The 21,468-nt window shown below is 40.9% G+C and overlaps 1 protein-coding gene across 9 annotated transcripts in view; it reads left to right on the top strand.

Moving 5' to 3' along the window:
* The window catches only part of PTPRM (protein tyrosine phosphatase receptor type M), a 1,907,823-nt gene that overhangs the window by 1,837,227 nt on the left and 49,128 nt on the right, over positions 1-21,468 (top strand). For all 9 annotated transcript variants that reach the window (XM_029591025.1, XM_029591024.1, XM_029591022.1 and 6 more), the window contains 3 exons: positions 4,226-4,351; positions 6,526-6,689; positions 18,903-19,038. In XM_029591025.1, coding sequence (XP_029446885.1) covers positions 4,226-4,351; positions 6,526-6,689; positions 18,903-19,038 — 426 coding nt within the window. The remainder of the gene's footprint in view (positions 1-4,225; positions 4,352-6,525; positions 6,690-18,902; positions 19,039-21,468) is intronic.

Below are 21,468 nucleotides of genomic sequence, written 5' to 3'. Positions count from 1 at the left end.
ATACATCTGAGGGTACTAAGGGAAGTTATAAATGTCCTGGCAGCTCTGCTGGCTGACCTTTTCAGTGCTTCCTTAAGTATTTGGAGTAGTTCTGGAGGACTGGAAAAGGGTGGATGTATTTCCTATTCATAAAATAGGCTGGGAACTACAGACCAGTTAGTCTGCCCTCTGTAGTGAGAAAAGTAATGGAATTGCTGCTAAAACAGAGGATAGTACAATTTTTGGAATCCAATGGATTGCAAGATCCAGAGGAGAATGCTTTTACCAGAGGTAAATCTTGTCAGAAGAATCTGATCAATTTCTTTGATTGGGTGACCAGTTAGTTGGATCAAGGTAGAGTGTTAGACATAGTGTACTTGGATTTCAGCAAGGCCTTTGACATGGTTCCACACAAAAGACTTTTATAAATAAATTGTGCGCCCTTGGTATGGATCCTAGAGTGACTGACTGGGTTAGAAATTGATGGTGACAAAGGGTAGTAGTAAATGGAGTTTTCTGTGAGGAGAGGGTTGTAACTAGTGGTGTGCCTCAGGGATTGGTCTTTGGACCAGTTCTGTTCAACATTTTTATGAGCAACATAACAGAAGGGTTATTGGGAAAGGTTTGTTTTTTTGCTGATGATACCAAAATCTGTAACAGGGTGGACAATCAGGAAAGAGTAGAAAACTTGAGGAGGAATTTAGCGAAGCTCGAGGAATGGTCTAACGTCTGGCAGTTAAGATTTTGTGCTAAAAAATAGAGTAATGCATTTAGGATGCAAAAACCCAAGGGAAAGGTACAGTATTCGAGGTGAAATTCTTCTAAGCACAAAGGAAAAGAAGGATCTGGGGGTAATTGTATCTGATGATCTTAAGGTGGCCAAACAGGTGGGTAAAGTGACGGTAAAAGCTGGAAAGATGCTTGGCTGCATAGGGAGAGGAATGGTGAACAGAAAAAGGGAGGAGATATTGCCCCTGTATAGGTCCCTGGTGAGACCTCACTTGGAATAATGTGTACAGTTTTGGAGATCGCACCTTCAAAAGGATATAAACAGGATGGAGTTGGTCCAGAGGGTGGCTACTAAAATGATCAGTATCTTTATTCTAAAGCATATGGGGATAGACTTAAAGACCTAAACATGTATACCTAGAGAAAAGGCGAGATTGGGAAATATGATAGAGACTTTCAAATATCTCAAAGGTTTCCATGCACAGGAGGTGAGCCTTTTTCAATGGAAAGTAGGTACTAGAATGAGGGATCATGAGGTGAGGGAGAAAGGGTAGATTCAGAAGTAATCTTAGGAAATATTTCTTTATAGAGAGGGTGGTAGATGTATGACACAGTCTCCAAGTGGAGATGGTGAAGTCAAATGCAGTATCTGAATTCAAGAAAGCATGGGATAAATACAAAGGATCTCTATGGAAGTGTTGAGAATTATAATGCTAAATTAATTGGACGGATGGGCAGACTGGATGGGCCATGCATTCTTTTTCTACAGTCATGTTTCTGTCCTCAAGTTACCCTTTGCTTATCTTTTTCCTCCAAGTCCCCTTTCACATCCCCTCTTCAGGTCCCATCTCACCTCATGAAATCTTTCCTCTCCAATCCCCAAGTGACACTTTGCCTCTGGCCCCTCCCTTTCTTCTTCTTCTTTCCCAGTGGCGGCCTGGCTTAGCCCTAGCTGGCAGGATAGAAGAGTAAACTCCCCTGGTACTTCTCTGAGCTGCTCCTCCTTTCAGTAGTGCTTTCCTGCCCATGCACAGCTGTTTGAACAGATCAAATTGTTGCGTGTGGGCAGGAAAGGCACCGCTGAGAGGAGGAGAAGCTTAGAGAAGTTCTGGGGCCACCTGCCCTAGTATGCTTTTTGATCTGGGTCAGGACTTGTTTGTGGAAGATGAGAGGCAATTGAGAGATGAGAGAAATAGGTGCTAACATTGGGACAAGCACCTGCTGCCTTGAATAATACTCGCATGAAACGTGCTGGTGACGCAGTGCTAAGGCCGTGGCCATATTGGCCATAGGGTTTCTATGCCTCTGCCTGACCACCATCCAAGGACTGTTGCTGCAGTGACTGGACTAAAGTAAGTTGAGAGGGGATATAAAATACTGGGAAAAATATTTTTTTTTTAAAAACTTCTTTTCTTGCAATATTGTTTATATTTCTCACACAGAGGAAAATTACACAAAAATCCTGTAATGTGATTAGCTAAATTTCCCCATGTGTCAGAAGCAAACTGGCAAAAAATTCAACCTGGTAGTGTTTTGTTTTTTTTTAATGAGAAAGTATAGAAAATATGAAGCGAAATTCAGCATCACATGAGGCTTATAACTAAAAAGAGTCAGCAAACGATATCAGAAAGCTCTTCAGTTTCTTTCTCAGAGAAGAGGATAGTACCCTGAAATTGTTCAAAAGGTTGACAAGAGAGTAACTAAGATGTTATGACCAAAATCACTGACAACTAAGGATCTGATTCTTCAAATTATTTATCCCATAGACATGGAATGGCAGGAAAGTCCTAGTGAATCAAGCCCTAAATAATGAAAATATCTTAACTTCTTCAGTAACTGTACATGGCAAGAGAGAGTCAGACAGGCCTTCGTCAAGTTTGCACGCACAAGCCTAGATTTATCATTTTGCTATAAATTTTGCAAGAATAGAGCCTGCGATTAAAAAAAAAAAAAAAAAAGGCATAGTTAGGGTAATTTTCAAGATACTAAAGCATGTTAAATTTATCACACCCATGACATTTTCATCATTGCAAGCTGAGTAGTGCCCAAACAGGCTTCTATTGCATTTTAGAGAGAGAGAGAGAGAAGATTTGATGTGATTTGGAGTGAGGAAAGGTGCCCACAGATGAGATTTGTACATTCTACTCTCGACCTAGCTTGATAGCAGCTAGGCAGAGAGTGCATCAAACTAATTCGAGAGTACAATGTACAAATCTCATCTTTGTGCACCTTTCCTCACTCCAAAAACACATCAAATCTTCACTAATGTGTACTGTGCTGTTTGAACCTCTGAGTGTGCATGTAAAACTACCCCCAAAACCTAGGCCATCTGATTGGCCATTCTACATTGGTATAAAAAGTTGACTAATATGTGTGCCTCCCCAGAGTTTCTCTCTCTCTCTCTCTCTCTCTTTCTCACTTACACACAATGAGATTTGTGATTTTTAGCACAAGTCCTGTGCCTGTTTCTGGCAAATCACACAGCATAATGCCAGGAAAAAGGTGTAGTTTTTTCTAGCGTTAAAACCTGAGATAATGTATGTTACACTATCGCCCGCAATGCTAAGCACCCCTCATTTTAATTTACTCTGCCCTAACTCTCCCATCTGGGAAACATTTTTACATTTTCATACACATCTTGAGATGCGTTATTTATCGCAGGCGATATGGTGTTATCATGGGCGTTAGGGGCCCTAATGTGATTTGATAAATGACCCTGACTGTCAGGCAAAAAGACTCCTTGCCCCCCTGACTGTAGTAATATGTAATATTAAGAAATGTGTAACTCAGCATATGAATCAGATTCATTTCAAGTAAGGAAATAGATAATTTTATATCAGATTCCTTTTTTATGTTTTGGGGGTGTACTCTGTTATTACAGTAAGGAGAGAAAAAGTTTAGATTCTGAGGTAATCTACATTTCTTTTCCCTATCAAACACATCTGATTAATTTCCTAAAATATAATTTGCTTCTGCTAGTGAAATAATGTTAAATCAGGCAGACTGGCGGACTGCAGGTAAATGACAGCTCATTCATGGAACCGTAACTCATTACTATAACAACTTGGTACAGCTTCATGCTTCACCAAATCTTGCCCATATGCTTAAGTACAGCAGATCAGAAAGCATTTCTAGATTTTCTTTTGAAGCAGATGTTCAATTTGTACCCTGCAATGATTTCTGGAAAAAAAATAAGAGAAATAAAGGTAAAATAAATACATAGTAAAATCCTGTGCCATTTGTGCAGATTTTTTTTTTGTCTTAAGCATATTAAATGTATTTCCTGTGCAGAACATATGTTAATGTTGTCTCTTAGGCCCTCAAGATGTGCCATTGGCATTTCTATAAAGCTTTTCCCATTAGCACCTTCTGTCATGAAATCTCTTAAAGTTTAATAAGGTTAAGCACCCCAAGGCAAGAGGGAAGACTATTATGGGAATACTGTGCCAGGTATGAATGAATGAATGAATGAATTTGTGCTTGAAAATAACAAAACATCTGTATGATTTTGAAATAGTTATGTCCCCAGTACTGGCCGGAAAATGGAGTGCATCGACATGGTCCCATTCAAGTGGAGTTTGTATCTGCTGACCTGGAAGAGGATATTATCAGCAGGATATTCAGAATTTACAATGCAGCAAGAGTAAGGATATAACGTGAATGTATAATGTTATCTTTATTATAAAAAGGCTTGTGAAACTTGACAGTGGCCCTATTCTAAAGCTGAGAATCTTGTGTGACCATTCCTGACACTAGTCTTTGGTAATTATAGGGTAAAATGAATGCTTTGATCACAGGGATTCAGTAAGAAAAAGTTTGTCAGCAAGTAATTTTTGTTTCCAGTTTGCTGGTAAACAGTGGTACACACTTACATTTGTTTTGTTTTGATTTCTGTTTTTTTGTTTCATTTTTGGTTTATTTCATTTTATTTCATATTTATACAAAACAAACTAAACTGAATTTAAAACAAAAATTGAAAAAAACAAGACATGGGGCTGAAGTCCTCTCTTCTTCCCACAAAAACAACCAAAGCTGGCACCCCAGAACTTAAAAACTGAAGCACCCCAGCCTTCCACTACAACTCCAGATTCATCTTACCCCGTACATGGAATCAAAAAGTTCAAATAGGGCAAGAGCGATCCCCCAGTCATTTCTGCCCAGCCAGATAGGCATTTTAAAATGGTGCCAATAAGCCCTGAGACTGGCACTATTTTGTTTACAGAGATATGTCCAAACCACAAAATGGCGCCAGCCTCAGGGCCTAGCGTACTGACCTAGCAGGGCAGGAGCAACTGGGGACTGTTCCTGTTTCATTTGGAATTATGGACCCAATGGATGAAAGAAAATTTGTTTCCACAGAGAGGGTGGGATGCTTGGGCAAGGGGTTCAATTTTTAAATTTTAAGGTGCTGGGTTTTTTCTGCAGGGCAGGATGCCAGAGCAGGTAGCTGCTTCAATGAAAACAAAATTTTATTTGGGGTTTTTTTAGGGGTTTTTTTAACATTTTATTTTCAAAATGAAACAAAACAAGAAGTTTCTTTTCAAATGCAAGCACATCCTAGTAAGCAGCACTGCCATTCTAATGTAGTGGTTTGCGTTTGTTACTAAGAACAGTTGCAGATAGTTATAACGACAGAATACAGCCTGTGTGTTAATTGTTTCTATTCTTGCTGCATGGGCATTTCCTCTGTTCCAGTTCCTCAGAACTAAGGTGCTGGAATCTTACTGAGAGTTCTAAATTGAGCCTTCAAGTCTATAGGGAGGAATTTGTTGGTTTGGGGCAGAAAAGTCGCCATCTGTGCCCAGCCCACATGGATAGATCCAGGAGTGCCTTACTGTCTGGTCACCAAGCCAAAACTCATGGGACAGGGGAAGCCACACCAAAGAGCTTGTACATTGGCATCTCAGCTTTGCCAATACTCAGAGTCCTCTTCCTTACAGTTCCCATTTGTGGATTCTGCTGAAAAGACAAAGTGGTGGGGGTTTCAGACTCTCTGGACACCTTCCTGATTCCTCGGGCATCCTTACTCCTGGCGGCTTTCACAACACTCCCAGAAAAGAAGTCTTTGGAAACTCTCCAGTATCCTATTACATTCCTTATTATACTGAAGCACAGCTTCACATCATGGGTAGGGTAATGGATTTATTTAAGTCAAGGCACCTTATGCTAAAAAAAATATATATATATAAAATACACCAGCATGCTGACAAATGAAAATTTACTGCATTGATGCAATGACTGCAGTCTGACTGCATTTCATGTCACGTCAGTGTTCAGCTGAATCAGAGGGTCTGGGCTCTGTACATGATCAATAGTTGCTCTTTTAGAAGACTGAATGAAGTTTAACTACTGTGAGACTATACTGTACACTAATAAAGACAGTGCCACTTGGGGTATTTCCAATTATGTGCTGTATTGTTTGATTATCATTTTATACTGAAATAAAGCAATGTGGTTGTCATGCCCTTACACTTATATATGTAGAAATAAAGTAATTGCCCAGGTCTCACCCATACTTCTAGTAAAGCATCACACCAGAACTTGGAATTCAACTAGAATAAAGCATTATTCAAAATGAATTAATCTGCATATTGTATTTTTTTTTTTCATTTGTCTTGCTCTCCTTGACTGAGGTTAAGAATCAAATTTCTCAAGAGCACCTCCTGTTTTAGCTAGAACAGCATTTTTTGGTAACTTTCTGATGTCGCCATTCCGTGTTTTTATCCATACTCACCGAGGAAGAAAGCATAGTTTTGGCATGTCACCTGTTGCAGTTGATGTCATTTTCCACTTGCTTCTCTGCTTGGATTTCTGCAGCCTCAAGATGGATATCGGATGGTACAGCAGTTCCAGTTTCTTGGCTGGCCCATGTACAGAGACACTCCAGTGTCTAAACGTTCCTTCCTGAAGCTCATACGCCAGGTAGAGAAGTGGCAGGAAGAGTACAATGGAGGAGAAGGACGCACAGTTGTGCATTGCCTGTAAGTACCACTGATGAAGACAGAGAAGAAAAGTATCTTCCAACACTTATTGGGAAACCAATCATGCACAAAACATTTAGCACAGGAAAAGCAAAGAATTAGAGAGCCTATTAACCACAACTGTACTTCAAAACCTCTGGGCCACATTAGACCATTTACTGTATGATAAATGGCTTAATTCAGGGATAATACAAGGTATTTCAAATACTTTGGATTATTTAGCTCCCAGTACCATGCATATTTAAATGAACTGATTAGTATGCAAATTCCCGCTAATTGGCTCATCCCTATCTTAAACTATGCAAATCAATTAACTCAGCTTGCCTGAAAAATCGCAAGCCACATTATTTGAATAGAAGTTAGCTATCACTCAAGAATTATAGTTACCATCCCGATGCTCTTGCAGGAAGTTAACGCATGTCCCAATGTTCCTGGAGCCCTGTCTTAAAGCATCCAATGGCCCCAAGTAAGACCCCCTAGAAAGTTGTTAAAATAAAACCCAGGGGTCTGCACAGATCTCCTGTCCCAACCCTTCCTGCCATCCTTGGAGGCAGCTATTGTTCAGAAATGTAAAAAAATGTCTTAAAGTTGATGCTAGGCCCCACTAACTCCCCAATCCCTCCCCATCAATAAAATAATCTGGCCTCCAAAGGTCAGGGCCCCTACCCTAGCCCGCCCTCCTGACTCCCTCCCCCCATTACGAGTTCATGGTGGTCCAGTAGGGCACCAGAGTGCCGTCTAGGTCCCAGGGCCCAGCAGCAGCCATTTTTTGAAAGGGTGCATGCTGATCCTTTGCCCCTATCATGTGATTGGTCAGCTGGCACTATTTTGAGAAATGGACATTACTGGATCTGGATCCTAGGTGGAATTCTGGGCCCCCACTGCGGCCGTCAGGGGCTTATTTATGAGTAAGGGTGGGGTCCATAGAATGGGCTAGGGTGTTGGCTGGATTATTTTATTGAAGGGGAAGGGGTTGGATGTTGGAGGCGAAGGCAAAGCCTGATGCCATCTTTTAAATAGTTTTTTTATTTATGAGCATTGGCCACCTACAAGGGTGGGGGGGTGAGACAGAGGGGCTATGTAGACCTCTTGGATATTTTAACGACTTTCAGGGAGGGGGGGGGCCTACTCAGGGCTGAGCAGCTCCTTTAAGCCATGGCAGTCCCCGGGCACCATTATGCGTTCTTTGAAGGCATTTTCTGCCACAATATTTTTCCCTGTGGCATTTTACTGTGAGGAAAATTACCACAGCAGTCACAAAATGACAAGGTCATTTACCGTGGCTTTGTGACTCCTGAAATATTTTTCTCTTGGGGAAAAATACCACTGTGTATGAGTGAGCCCCTCTGTTTGAAAGATCAGTCAGAAGAAGAACTTCATGTGCTGCAGTGAAATGATGCACTACTGTTAAACTCTAATGAACTGGATTCAAATCTTGGTTTTTACCAGGGGAATAAAGTAAGCATCAGTAAAGCACTTTCAATGCAAAGGTTCAAATCATAAACTCACCTCAAAATTTTGCAGTGGAGAAGTACAGGATAAATAGCTTTGGAGTGCTGCAGGTGAAGATTGAGGTGTGCTTGCAGAGCAATTTAGGGAAGTTGAACAATGCTGCTAGCACATCCGTCCCTCATTTCAGGAGTATTAGAGTCTTTCTAGATGGTGCTACCTTTTAAAAGACCAACAAAAGGATGTTTTTATACATGAGCTTCCAAGACCTCACAGGCCTCGTTTTGACATTTGAGAGGCACAGATCACAGCTCCCTCTGAAACACAGCACACGTACTCTCTTAAGTTGGTCCATAGATGTGACTGTTGAGGGGTGGCTGAGGCTTCCTCTTTCTTATTTATTTGCAATCTTTTATATACCACTTCTACAATGGAAGATATTTCGAAGCGGTTTACAAAAATATACATTCATAATAAAAACATAATTACAAAATAAGGTAAAACTAAGCAGGTCATAAAAACAATAACAAATAAAAATAGGACAGTGATACAACAAAAAAACAAGCCTCTGGATGGAAACAGTTGGGCTCAGATCCTTGTGGATTATTTAAATGCAACGGAGCATAAGTAGGTTTTTAAACTTTTCTTAAATTCTTTAACATTTGTTAATTGCCTGAGAGAATCGGGGATGGAATTCCAGAGAATAGGGGCAGTGACCAAAAAGGCACGCCGTCTAGAGCTGTCTAACCTGGCTACTTCAATAGAGGGAACCTCGAGGAGACTTTTGTTCATGGAGCAGAGATGACGTGAAGGTTGATACAGTTGTAGGGAAGGGCATAACCAAACTGCAGATTTCTTAAATATGAGATTGTGAATGATAGAATTTTGTATTGTATTCGAAATGAAACTAGGAGCCAGTGCAGCAAACAGAGGACAGGAGTGATACAATCTTGATATTCTGAGTTTGTAAGAATGCAAGAAGCTGTATTTTGTGTTAGCTGTAGAGGACTTAAGACAGTGTCCAGAAGCCCTAGGTATAATGCATTACAGTAATCTAACCCTGTAAGAATCGGGGCTTGTAAAACTGTATGAAAGTTGTTTGGGTATGGCAAAGGTTTTAAATGCTTCAACAGATAAATCTTGGAGATTATGAATGCTACCACTTTACTTTCACCATCTCTGCCCAGCCCAAGAAGCAGGAGTTGGATCTGGGAATGTCTTCACCCATCAGTTCCCAGTTCTGTTGCTGGACCACTGGGCAAACACAAAAATTCAACTTTTAGGAACAAAAATTATTTGCCATTTTATTTAATGATTTCCATAGATTAAGGATAACCTAAGTTTTATAGCAACATGGTAAATTAATAAATGACAGCAGAAAAAGATCAATTGACCCAACCAGTCTGTTCAGCCATTAATTATTTTATGCACAGAACAAATACACAGTCTAATTTTAGTGAAGAGAAATGTCTTAGGCTACCTTGTCAATGAGGTCATTAGTCTTGGGACTTAAGGAGCTTGATAATTATATTGCATACATCTGCACTTTTCTGGATTAATCATCTCATTTTTGTAGTATCCATGATTATGTATATGTTTTGATAAGTTGTAGGAGTAATTGTCAAAGCCATTAATGTGCATAAACCCATAAATAGTTGTTACAAAATCGACCAAGGCTCAGTTTGTATAAAACTACTGCTCTAGCATTTAACTTTCAAAAGGGAGATGATAGAATAAGGAAAACATTAAAAAAATAAAAATAAAAGATGCAGCTACAAAGGTTAAGAATATATATCAGGTGTGGACAATTTTTAAAAATATTATCTTAGAAGCCCAGGCCATATGTGCTTTAAAAAAAGTCAAATGGAAGGCCAAATAAGTGCCGGCATAGTTTAAAGCTGAGGTGAAAGAGGCTCTTATAGTCAAAAGAATTTCTTTCCAAAAATGGAAAGAGGATCCAAAGAAATTAGGAAAAGCATAAGCACTGGCAACATAGATGCAAAACATTGATAAGGCAGGCAAAAAGAAAAGTTGAAAGGAAGCTTGTCATAGAGGCAAAAACTCACACTCAAAACTTTTTTCAAATATATCCAAAGCAGGAAGCCCATGAGTGAAATGGATCATGTAGATGAACAAAGTATAAAAGAGACACTTAAGAAAGACAAGGCCATAGCAGAAAGACTAATTCCTTGTTTCAGTGTTTACAGAGGAGGATATTAGGGAGATACCTTTGCCAGAACCTCTGTTTAGTGGTGGTGATTGAGAAGAACTGGAACACATCATGGTCAACCTGGAAGATATAATAAGGCAAATCACCTGGACCAGATAGTTCTCTTAGAATTCTGGGGCCTAAACTAACAGGCCGATACAGTAAAAGTTGCGGGAGAGCGCACAGGCCACTCTCCTGTGCGCGCGATTTAGTATTCAAATGAGGGCCTGCGGTAAAAAGAGGCACTAGGGACACTAGCGCGTCCCTAGCGCCTCTTTTTTGACAGGAGCAACGGCTATCACCAGGTTTGACAGCCGACGCTCAATTTTGCCGGCGTCGGTTCTCAAACTCGCTGACAGCCACGGGTTCAGAAACCGGACGCCGGCAAAATTGAGTGTCCGGTTTTCAACCCATGAGCCGCGGGCCGATTTTAAATTTTTTTTTTTTATTATTTTTAATTATTTTTTACTTTTGGGACCTCTGACTTAATATTGCCATGATATTAAGTCGGAGGGTGTACAGAAAATCAGTTTTTACTGCTTTTCTGTACACTTTCCTGGTGCCGGCAGAAATTAACTCCTACCTTTTGGTAGGCGCTAATTTATGAAAGTAAAATGTGCGGCTTGGCTGCACATTTTACTTACTGAATCGTGCGGGAATAACTAATATTTATTTTATTTTTATTTATTTAACGTCTCTTTTATACCGATATCCGTTCGCACATCGCATCGGTTTACAAAAAACAAAAACTTTTGGGCAGGGCCCTTACATATAACAGATAATTAGTGAACTAGGAAAAATACAATTAACTTTTGGGAGGAGCCCTTACATATAACAGAAATCAATGAGTAGATGCAATGAAATAAAACTGTAACCATAACTATATACATAGGAGTGCATAGTACAAAATCAGCGGACAATAGGCGTTCATAATAATATATCAGTGGATAATTCACAGAGGAGTTTTAAGTAATGGGGGGTGACATGGGGTAGGCTTGTTGAAAGAGCCAGGTTTTCAGTTTTTTTTTGAAAGTGGGGGAATATGTCTCCATGCGAATATCATGGGGCAGGGAGTTCCATATGGTGGGGCCGACAAGTGAAAAAGCTCTGTTTATAGTGGAGGAGAGTTTAAAAGATTTGATAGATTGGGCACGAAGTGTTCCTTGGAGGGCTGGGCGGGTAGGTCTCTTGGAGGTGCGGGGGAGGGGGGGGGGGGTTGATCCAGTTGAGGTTAGAATTTAACAGACTCTTGTGTATGATGGAAAGTGCTTTATAAAGAATTCGTGACTGTATTGGGAGCCAGTGTAATTCGATTAGTGTGGGAGTGATGTGGTCTCTTTTTTTTGTATTTGTCAGTATCCGAGCGGCGGCATTTTGTAAAAGTTGTAATGGTTTGGTGTGTGTTGCGGGGATGCCAAGAAAGAGTGCATTACAGTAATCAATTTTAGATAAAATAATAGACTGGAGTACTGTACGGAAATCAGTGAAGTGCAGTAGGGGTCTGAGTTTCTTTATCTTTTGTAGCTTAAAATAGCAATCCTTTATGATGGATTTAATGAATGATTTAAAAGTAAGGTGATTATCAATAATAACACCTAAATTGCGAGTGTGCGATGGGAAATTGGTGGATGAGTATGCAAGTGGGATGTCTGGGAGTGGTTGCCTATTAGAAATAATTAATAGTTCTGTCTTATTGGAATTTAGAGCTAGGTGCATGTCATTTAGGAGTTGGTTGATGGAGGAAAGACAGGATTCCCAGTTTTGTAAAGCAGTTTGGATAGAGTCAGAGAACGGGAAGATGAGTTGTGCATCGTCAGCATAAATGAAATGCTTGATGTGCAGGTTAGTGAGGAGCATGGTGAGGGGAATCATGTATATATTAAACAGCGTAGAGGAGAGTGAAGAACCTTGGGGCACACCTTGGGGAAGACTGATGGGATCAGATTCATTGTTGTCTACTAGGACAGTAAAAAAGCGATTTTGGAGATACGATTGAATCCAGGCGAGGGCATTGCCAGTAATGCCAATACTCATGAGGATGTTGAGGAGGACATCGTGATTGACTGTGTCGAACGCAGCCGAGATGTCAAGCATGGCGATCAGATAAGAGGATCCTGAGTCGGTTCCTCTGATAAGAGTATCGTGTAGGGAGAGGAGCAACGTTTCAGTACTTAAATGCTTCCTGAAACCATATTGGGTGGAAGGGAGGATGTTGTTTTGTTCAAGGTGATCGGAGAGGCGTGAATTAACTAGTTTTTCAAGAACTTTAGCTAGGAAGGGTAGGTTGGAAACCGGTCTGTAATTAGAGAGGGTGGTGGGGTCAAGATTCGGTTTTTTGAGTAGCGGTTTCACTACTGCTTGTTTGAGAAAATTAGGGACAATGCCATGCTCTAGAGAACAGTTGAGAATATTTGATAGAGGTTTGGCGATCACCTTGTGTATAGGGCCATCAACATGCATTTGCATGTTGCGGGCGCTATTAGTGTTGGGGGGGGCGGTTGGACGCGCGTTTTCGATGCGCTATTACCCCTTACTGAATAAGGGGTAAAGCTAGCGCGTCAAAAACGCACGTCCAAATGCGGGTTGACAGTGCGCTCCACCAGAGCACACTGTACTGTATCGGCCTGTAAGAAATGAAATTGCAGACCTATTACTAGTCATTTGTAATCTATCATTAAAATTATCTATTGTAGCTGAAGATTGGAGGATGACCAATGTAATACTAATCTTTAAAAAGGGCTCCAGGGGTGATCTGGGAAACTATAGTCTGGACAGACTGACTTCTGTGTGGAGAAAAATAATAGAATCTGTTCTAAAGAATATAATTACTAAACATATAGACAGACATGATGTAATGGGAATCAAATCAACATGGTTTTACCCAAAGAGAATCTTGCATTACCAATCTGCCACATGTTTTAAGGGGTTAATAAACATGTGGTTAATGGGGAGCCAATGAATATAGTATATCTGTATTTTCAGAAGGCGTTTGGCAAAGTTTTTCATGAGAGAGACTTCAGGAAATTAATAAGTCATGAATTAGGAGCCAATGTCCTTTTGTGGATTGCAAACCAGTTAACAGATAGGAAACAGAGAGTAGGACTAAATGGTCAGTTTTCTCAATGAAGGAAGGTAAACACTGGCATGCTTCAGGGGTCTGTACTGGGGCCAATGCTTTTTAACATATTTATAAATGATCTGGAAAAGGAAACAAGTGAAGTGTGAAATTTGCATACCTAATCATTTCCACTTGTTAAATCACAAGCAGATTGTTAGAAATTGCAGGATGACCTTGTGAGATAGGAATTCTGGGCATCCAAATGATAGATGAAAATGAATGTACAAAGTACAAATTTAATGTGCAAATGTACAAAGTACTGAACATAAAGAAAAATAATTCAAACTGTACTTACACAATATGCGGTAGATTTTAAAAGGGTTACACGCATCAGTTATGCACGTAACCCTTTCAAAACCCCCCTGCGCGTGCCGAGCCTATTTTGCGTAGGCTCGGCAGCACGCACAAGCCCCAGGACGCACGTAAGTCCTGGGGCTTTGCTAGGGGGGCGTGCCGGGGGCATGTGGGGAGGGGGAGGCGACGCGACGTTCTGGGCGTTCCGGGGGCGTGTCGGGAGCGTGGTGCCGGCCCGGGGGCATGGCCGAGAGCTCCAAAATCGCTCCCAGGCCGGGGAATCGTGCAACGGCGGCCGATCAGTGCGCACGAGTTACGCCTGCCTGGAGCAGGTGTAACTTTCACGATAAACGTAGGGGGGTGTAGGTTAGGGAGGGGAAGGTGAGGGGGGAGGCTGAAGGAAAGTTCCCTCCGAGGCTGCTCCGATTTCGGAGCAGCCTCGGAGGGAACGGGCAGCGCGCGCAGGGCTCGGCGAGCGCAAGGTGCACAAATGTGCACCCCCTTGCCTGCGCCGGCGTACTTTTGTTTGCGCCTGGTGCACGAACAAAAGTACGCACGGGTGTACATTTATAAAATGTACCCCTATTAGTTTCCATATTAGAAGACACTAACAAGGAAAAGGATATAGGTATCATCGTGGACAATACATTGAAATACTCGGCTCAGTGTGCGACTGCAGTCAAAAAAGCAAATAGAATGTTAGGAATTATTAGGAAAGGAATGGAGGATAAAACAGAGAATATCATAATGCCTCTATGCTATTATATGGTGTAATCGCACCTGGATTACTGTGTTCAATTCTCACACACAGAGAATTTAAAACAGGGCTCCAGGTCACTGCATCTCAAAAACGATATAGTGGAACTAGAAAAGCTATAGAGAAAGATGACCAAAATAATAAAAGGGAAGCTCCTCTTTGAAGAAAGGCTAAAGAAGTTGGGGCTCTTTAGCTTGGAGAAGAGACAACAGAGAGGAGATATGATGGAAGTCTATAAAATCATGAGTGGAGTGCCCCCTAGCCTCCAAACCTGGTGCAGCCATTTTCCAAAATGGTTCACACCTTTGCCCCTAAGCTCTGGGTTGGGAGTTTATTTTTTGGAAAAGGGTAGGGGTTTGGGGCGGTGCTTGTACTCCATCTTCTGTGAATTAAAATTTTGACTTGGGTCACCTCAAGGGACAGTGGTAGTGGGGAGGCGGGACAGGTGTCTCACTACACTTGGGGCTGTTACTTCAGGACAGTTGGACCCTTTAATTCATGGTGGCCCACAGCCCGGGCCATCATCAGGTGGTTTTGGCAGGGCTCTGCTGTTCCTCCTCATATTTTACCACCAGAGAAAATACAGTTGGGTTTACTAAACTGCCAAATACCCCAGCTTAGTAAACCCTGTGGAATTTTCTTCTGGGGGAAATACCGTGGCTTGTTACATAAGCCCCTAACAGGGCCATTCATCAAAATGCGTTAGGCCGTTATCGCTGGCGTTAGGGCCCTAAGCCTGAGATGAAGCCATAATGTATGCATTATTTATTGCATCGTGAGATGTGCATGCAAATTTTTTAATTTTAGTCAAAGGGGAAGAGTTTGAGCAGGGATTATAAAAATGAGGGGCATTTAACGCTGTGTGAGATAGCATAACGCACGTTATCGCATGTTTTAATGCCGGAAATAGCTATACTTTTTTTCCTGGCATTAAGCTGTACAATATGCCCAAAACGTGATTTGCAATAATTATTGCAAATCCCATTTAGGGGAGAGGGAAGGTGGAATGGAGTGGAGAGAGAGAGAGCGCCTCTGATATAGCACACATATTAGTCATCTATTTACACCACTATAGGAAGGTCATCTAATAACTGGAGGGGATTGGTGGTGGTCTAGGGTTTTGGGGCCAGTTTTACATGCACAGTTCGACGTACGAACAGCACGGTACACGTCAGTAAAGATTTACAGATACTGCAGAATGCCACTGCGAGAGTCATAATAGGTTGTAATAAATTTGATCACATTACTTCAACACTACAATCTCTATACTGGTTGCCAATTAAAAAAGAGGCACAATATAAAATTCTAAGAATCATTCACAATTCATTATATAACAACAATGTCATATGGTTAAACGCCTCTTCAACTTTACACCCCTAATAGAACATTGAGATCAGCAAATGAAGTCTTCTGCAAATACCTACAGTGAGGTCAGGGAGAGATCGATCTCCATAGCCAGACCAAAACTTTGGAACACTATGCCGGTCTAGCTAAGATTAGAACCAGACATCAAGGTCTTTACAAAGGCTCTAAAAACATGGCTATTTGGCATCGCTTTTCCGCAGACAGATAACACTGGGCAACAAATTTTCACAAAAGTCATGTTACGGAAATGAAATTAGTCAATTCTTATAAATTTCCATGTGCTAAACATGAATGTGACTGTGAAAATGCAAAATTGGCTCTAGTTTTTTTGTAATATGCAATAATATAATTACATCTTGAATTGTATGCCAATAGTAGGAGACCTACGGTTAATACTATTTGAAAAATGAAGTCATTGACTACGTCTTAGATTTCTTTGCTTGTCTCTTGTACACCTGTTCGGGAGCATCTCTGTGCAGTGTCCAGCAGTAGTCAGCCATCATGAATATTTCAAATGCTCACCCTTTCTGACTGGGCTTCATATAGTACACTGCTGACGTCAGCTTACTCAGCAGCAGCATGGCAATAGAACTGCATTGCATCAGAAAATGATGTAATAAACTGTGGATGATGTGTGCATGATGGTATTATGCAATATTACATCATTCTAGGCTTATTTACAGTCCTACTGGATAAATTTACATCACTAAACATAGAAAGTGAACTATATTAAATATCTTCAAAACGAGATCCCATAAAAAAACTTTTCATGGTCATATTCGTGTTCAGCACATCAAGATACTACAGAGTGGGACCTTTTTAGGTCAGTAACACTTTCATTGTTGCCCAGTGTAAAGGATAGTAGCTATATATTGCAATAGTGACTATTACTTTAATTTTGTATATTAAGTAACATTTTATTTTAGTTTAGGTATGATGTTGGTTCTATGTTATATATTTGTAATTTTGATTTTCTGTGAACTGCCAAGATTGTTTACCAGATTGATGGTATACAAATAAATAGTAGGGATGTGAATCGTTTTTTGACGATTTAAAATATCGTCCGATATATTTTAAATCGTCAAAAATCGTTAGAGGTGATATTTAATAGGAATTCCCCCGATTTATCGTCAAAAATCATAAATCGGGGGGAGGGGAAGGGGGAGGGCGGGAAAACCGGCACACTAAAACATCCCTAAAACCCACCCCGACCCTTTAAAATAAATCCCCCACCCTCCCGAACCCCCCCAAAATGTCTTAAATTACCTGGGGTCCAGTGGAGGGGTCCCGTTGTGATCTTCCACTCTCAGGCCACGGGTGCGTTGATGGAAATGGCGCCGGCACTACCTTTGCCCTGTCATATGACAGGGCAAAGGTATGACAGGGCAAAGGTAGCGACGGCACCATTTTGGTTCCTGTCCCCTGACGTCACAAGCGTAGGAGATCGCTCCCGGACCCCCGCTGGACCCCCAGGGACTTTTGGCCAGCTTGGGGGGGCCTCCTGACCCCCACAAGACTTGCCAAAAGTCCAGCGGGGGTCCGGGAACAACCTCCTGCACTCGAATCGTGTTGCCGTAATGAAAAATGGGCCAGCGCCATTTTGCAGTACGGCAACATGGCCATATGACAGGGCAAAGGTAGCGCCGGCGCCATTTCCATCAACGCACCTGTGGCCCGAGAGTGGAAGATCACAACGGGACCCTCCCACTGGACCCCAGGTAATTTAAGACATTTTGGGGGGGTTCGGGAGGGTGGGGGATTTATTTTAAAGGGTCGGGGTGGGTTTTAGGGATGTTTTAGTGTGCCGGTTTTCCTGCCCTCCCCCGATTTACGATTTACACGATATTTAAAAAAACAAAACCGCGATGATCCGATTCCCTCCCCCCCCAGCCGAAATCGATCATTAAGACGATCGATCACACGATTCACATCTCTAATAAATAGTAATAATAATAATAATTTGGAATGAGGAAGAGTACACAAAGCTAGGACGAGAGTACATTCTAGAAATCTCATCTTTGTGTACCTCTCCTCATTCCAACTCACATCAAATCTTCAGTAATGTGTACTGTGCTGTTCATAGGTCTCACTGTGCATGTAAAACTGGCACCGAAACCTCCCCTCGAGTTACTAGATGACAAATTTTATAGCATTTTGATGAATCTAGGGGTTAGTTTGTACCTGAAGCAATGGAGGGTGAAGCAGTTTACCCAAGGTCACAAGGAATATTAGTTGGAGAAGCAGGATTTGAACCCTGCTCTAACAACTGGGCTGCTACTTCACATCAGTTAAATTTAAAAATCACTGGAACGCTGCTCTATTGTGCCAGGCTTCATGTGTGTGTTTGCTTCCTTTGTTTTCAAATTTGGAAGAGAAACTGGTGGGGCTTTCAGTGCTTCCCTAGCTGCTCTTTTGGCCATAAGAGTCCTCTCTGTGGAGGTTGGACATAGGTGTGCCTTGGGTTTGAAAAGATTGGGAAGCAAGCTGTGAAACTTCCTTGCTGCTTTAGGGTTTCTGTCTGTGCTGTCAGCTTTATACTATTACGATAATTAAATAAACTTAGGGACCTTTATTTAATTTTTTTCTGGGAAGTTCAATGTTATAACAAACCAAAAAAATTCAGTGGAAAAATGGCTTAATGACTTTTCCTCTGATTTTTCTCCTGTGTGTTATAACAAATAATTTTTCCACTGATTTTTTGTTGTTGTTGTTGTAACAATGAAATTCCTAGTAAAAATAAAATAAAAACTGAAAACGAAGGGACCTAACTATACAGTAGTAAATGATGTAAATATCAGGCATGTTAAAGTTTGAAATTGTGCAGTCCTCCCTTGCTGTCACTAGGCTGGTCAGGGCAGTGCTATAAAAGCATTGAGTAAATCATCCTCTTCACCAGCACTTCCTCCTGCAGCTCGACCCCAGGCTTAATTTTTTCATTAACTTAATCCCTTCTAAGAAAAGGTCACGTGAGCTTGGGGGAAAGTGAGCAAGCTCCTTTTTATTTTATATTCTTTATTGCAGGAATGGAGGCGGCCGCAGCGGGACCTTCTGCGCGATCAGTATCGTTTGTGAAATGCTCCGCCACCAGAGAGCAGTGGATGTGTTTCACGCTGTGAAGACACTGAGGAATAACAAGCCTAACATGGTGGATCTTCTGGTATGGGTTTTGGAAGCATGTTCCTAAAAGAGAAAATGTTTTATGGTCACAGATACTAAAAGTCACCTTGCAAGTATTTTAATGCTTTTGCAGTAGAAGCGGTTCACAAAACAAATAGGTCTTACTCTAGATATGATACCAGCTTTTTAAATTTTTTATGTTTTCTCTTTATTTTTTTTCTTCCTAGCAGTATGGTATTTCAGCTTCAGGCATCATTTGGCTTTTCCTGTAAAAAAATCAGAGGGCTCCGTTTAAACCCCACAAATAGAAGTGCTTAGGGTCAGCTCAAGGCTTTGCTTCTCTTCACCAAAGGTGATTCAGACCAGCCACTTAGCAGTCATGATGCAAAGGATACTCACTTCTCTTGTAGCTTCCTGTGAAACCAGAACATAGTTAAAGTGCTCATCATTGGAAAACACAGCTCTTATCCCCTCTTCTCGCTTTGATGGGATTTTGGCTGTCTAAACAGAGTCGGGTGTTTTTCCGCCTAACTCCCTGCTAGCATCCTGAGACAAAAGTAGCTTTCTTTCCCAGTGAGTAAATACCTGTTACTCTGCTCTTGCAAGAAAAATTAAACATGCAAAACAGCAAAAAAACATGTTCTTGTCATTTCCCAATACAGGCCATATTTACCAATATATGCTTTTTACTTTTTGCATGTTAAAAAAATAAACACGCACTTTTTCTTCCTAAAATTAACAATGTTTCATTGTCACTCCTCATGTATGTGGAACATGTTTTTTATTTTTCTCTTTCTCTTTGGGAAGCTATTACGCAGCATCCTGGGACTGGAGAATTTGATTCAAATTTCTTTTTAGGCTTATTTCCCTGGCATCTAATGGGGATGGTCATTTTCAAACAATCCAACACTGGGGCAAAGTCTGCATGCACACTGTATTTTCAAAGCGAACTTATGCATATAACTGTGTTTTGAAAATCCTCAAATTGGCTGTAAACAAACCCAAATTACTTCACGCAGAGCTACACCTGCTCCAAGTAGGGCATCATTTGTGGAGTGGTGTAGGGTAACTTATACACAGGGAGGTCAACTTTAAAACATGCGCTCCCATCTACACAGCTATGTAGACGACTGCGCGCATGCACACATATTTCATATTGTGCGCGCAAATGCACGCACACTCGATAAAATATGCGAAAATCCAACCCAGCATGTTCATGTAGAGCTGTTTGAGACTTATCCAGCTAAGTAAGATAACTGGATAAGTGAAAGAAAAGCACCACATAGATGGATAACAAGCGTTTGAAGACTTATCCAGCTATGTATCTCTTTTTAAGACTTATCCAGCTAAGAGGCTTTGCGCATATTTATGCTCCTAATTTTAATCATTTACATGAGGAAACTTAACTTGCATATTCTCCTTGGCACTTGTCTGCTTTTACGTGTGTAAACATCACAATTTATACCATACGCATGTGAAGGAAATTACCAGTTTTACCAATTAGTCCACTGTTTACCAGGTCTGTCTCTAGGTCATCAAGACCCCTCCTCTATTTCTTCAGCCTGAACTCCTCCCCCCCCCCCCTCCCAGGTTCAAATACCACCTTATACATGTAAATGCTGGCCTTGCTCCGGAATGCCCCGGCCCGCCCATTTTTTTATATAAGCAAATGTATCCATGCATAATTACTTGCAAACGTGTGTGTTTGAGATTTATAAAATAGCACTTGTGCAAATTTGCTTCTTGTGCACATGTTCTTACGTTCAGCTCTTTTAAAATTTATTTATTTATTTATTAGGCTTTTTTTATACCGATGTTTGGAGCTAGCCGTCACAACTGTTTACAAACAATAAAACCAGTACATAGAATCAATAAAATAAATAAAATAAAAATAATAGGTAAAAATCATAATAATCGGTAAGAGGAAAAAGCACATCATCAATAATTAACCAAGCTAAAATTCAACTTATAGAGGGTAACTTTCAAACAACTGCTCACAGAGGCATATAGCTGCGCATAGCCCTATGATACTATTTTATTACATGTGCATATCATAAAATACGCATATCTCTATACCCCGGAACATTCATGCATGTGTTTGCCTGCACACATATACATTCATTGCATAGAATGTGCCCACTTGTCCTGCTTACTTCATATCTGTACGCACATATAATTTCCACGAAAAAATAAAGTAAGACTTAACTCGCGTAAAACCTGATTTATACGTGTAAGTCATATTTTAAAACAGGCGTGCGTAATTGAAATTAACCAGTTTACCCATTACTTCACCAGCTTACCCAGTCCATCTCCAGCTCATCAAAACTCTCCTGGTTCTTCAGCCTGAAACACCCCCCCCCCCCCCTTTTCTCCCAGACCTCCCACCCAGCCAATAATGCATGGTAAAGAGGTCTAATATCAATTATGCCAGATAGTTAGCAGGTGTAAAATTATACAAGTAAGTTGGCAA

Source organism: Rhinatrema bivittatum, chromosome 2, assembly GCF_901001135.1.
Source record: "Rhinatrema bivittatum chromosome 2, aRhiBiv1.1, whole genome shotgun sequence".
In the NCBI taxonomy this organism is placed as follows: Eukaryota; Metazoa; Chordata; class Amphibia; order Gymnophiona; family Rhinatrematidae; genus Rhinatrema; species Rhinatrema bivittatum.
The sequence above is the reverse complement of the archived record's forward strand: the minus strand, read 5'-3'. Positions and strand labels throughout refer to the sequence as shown.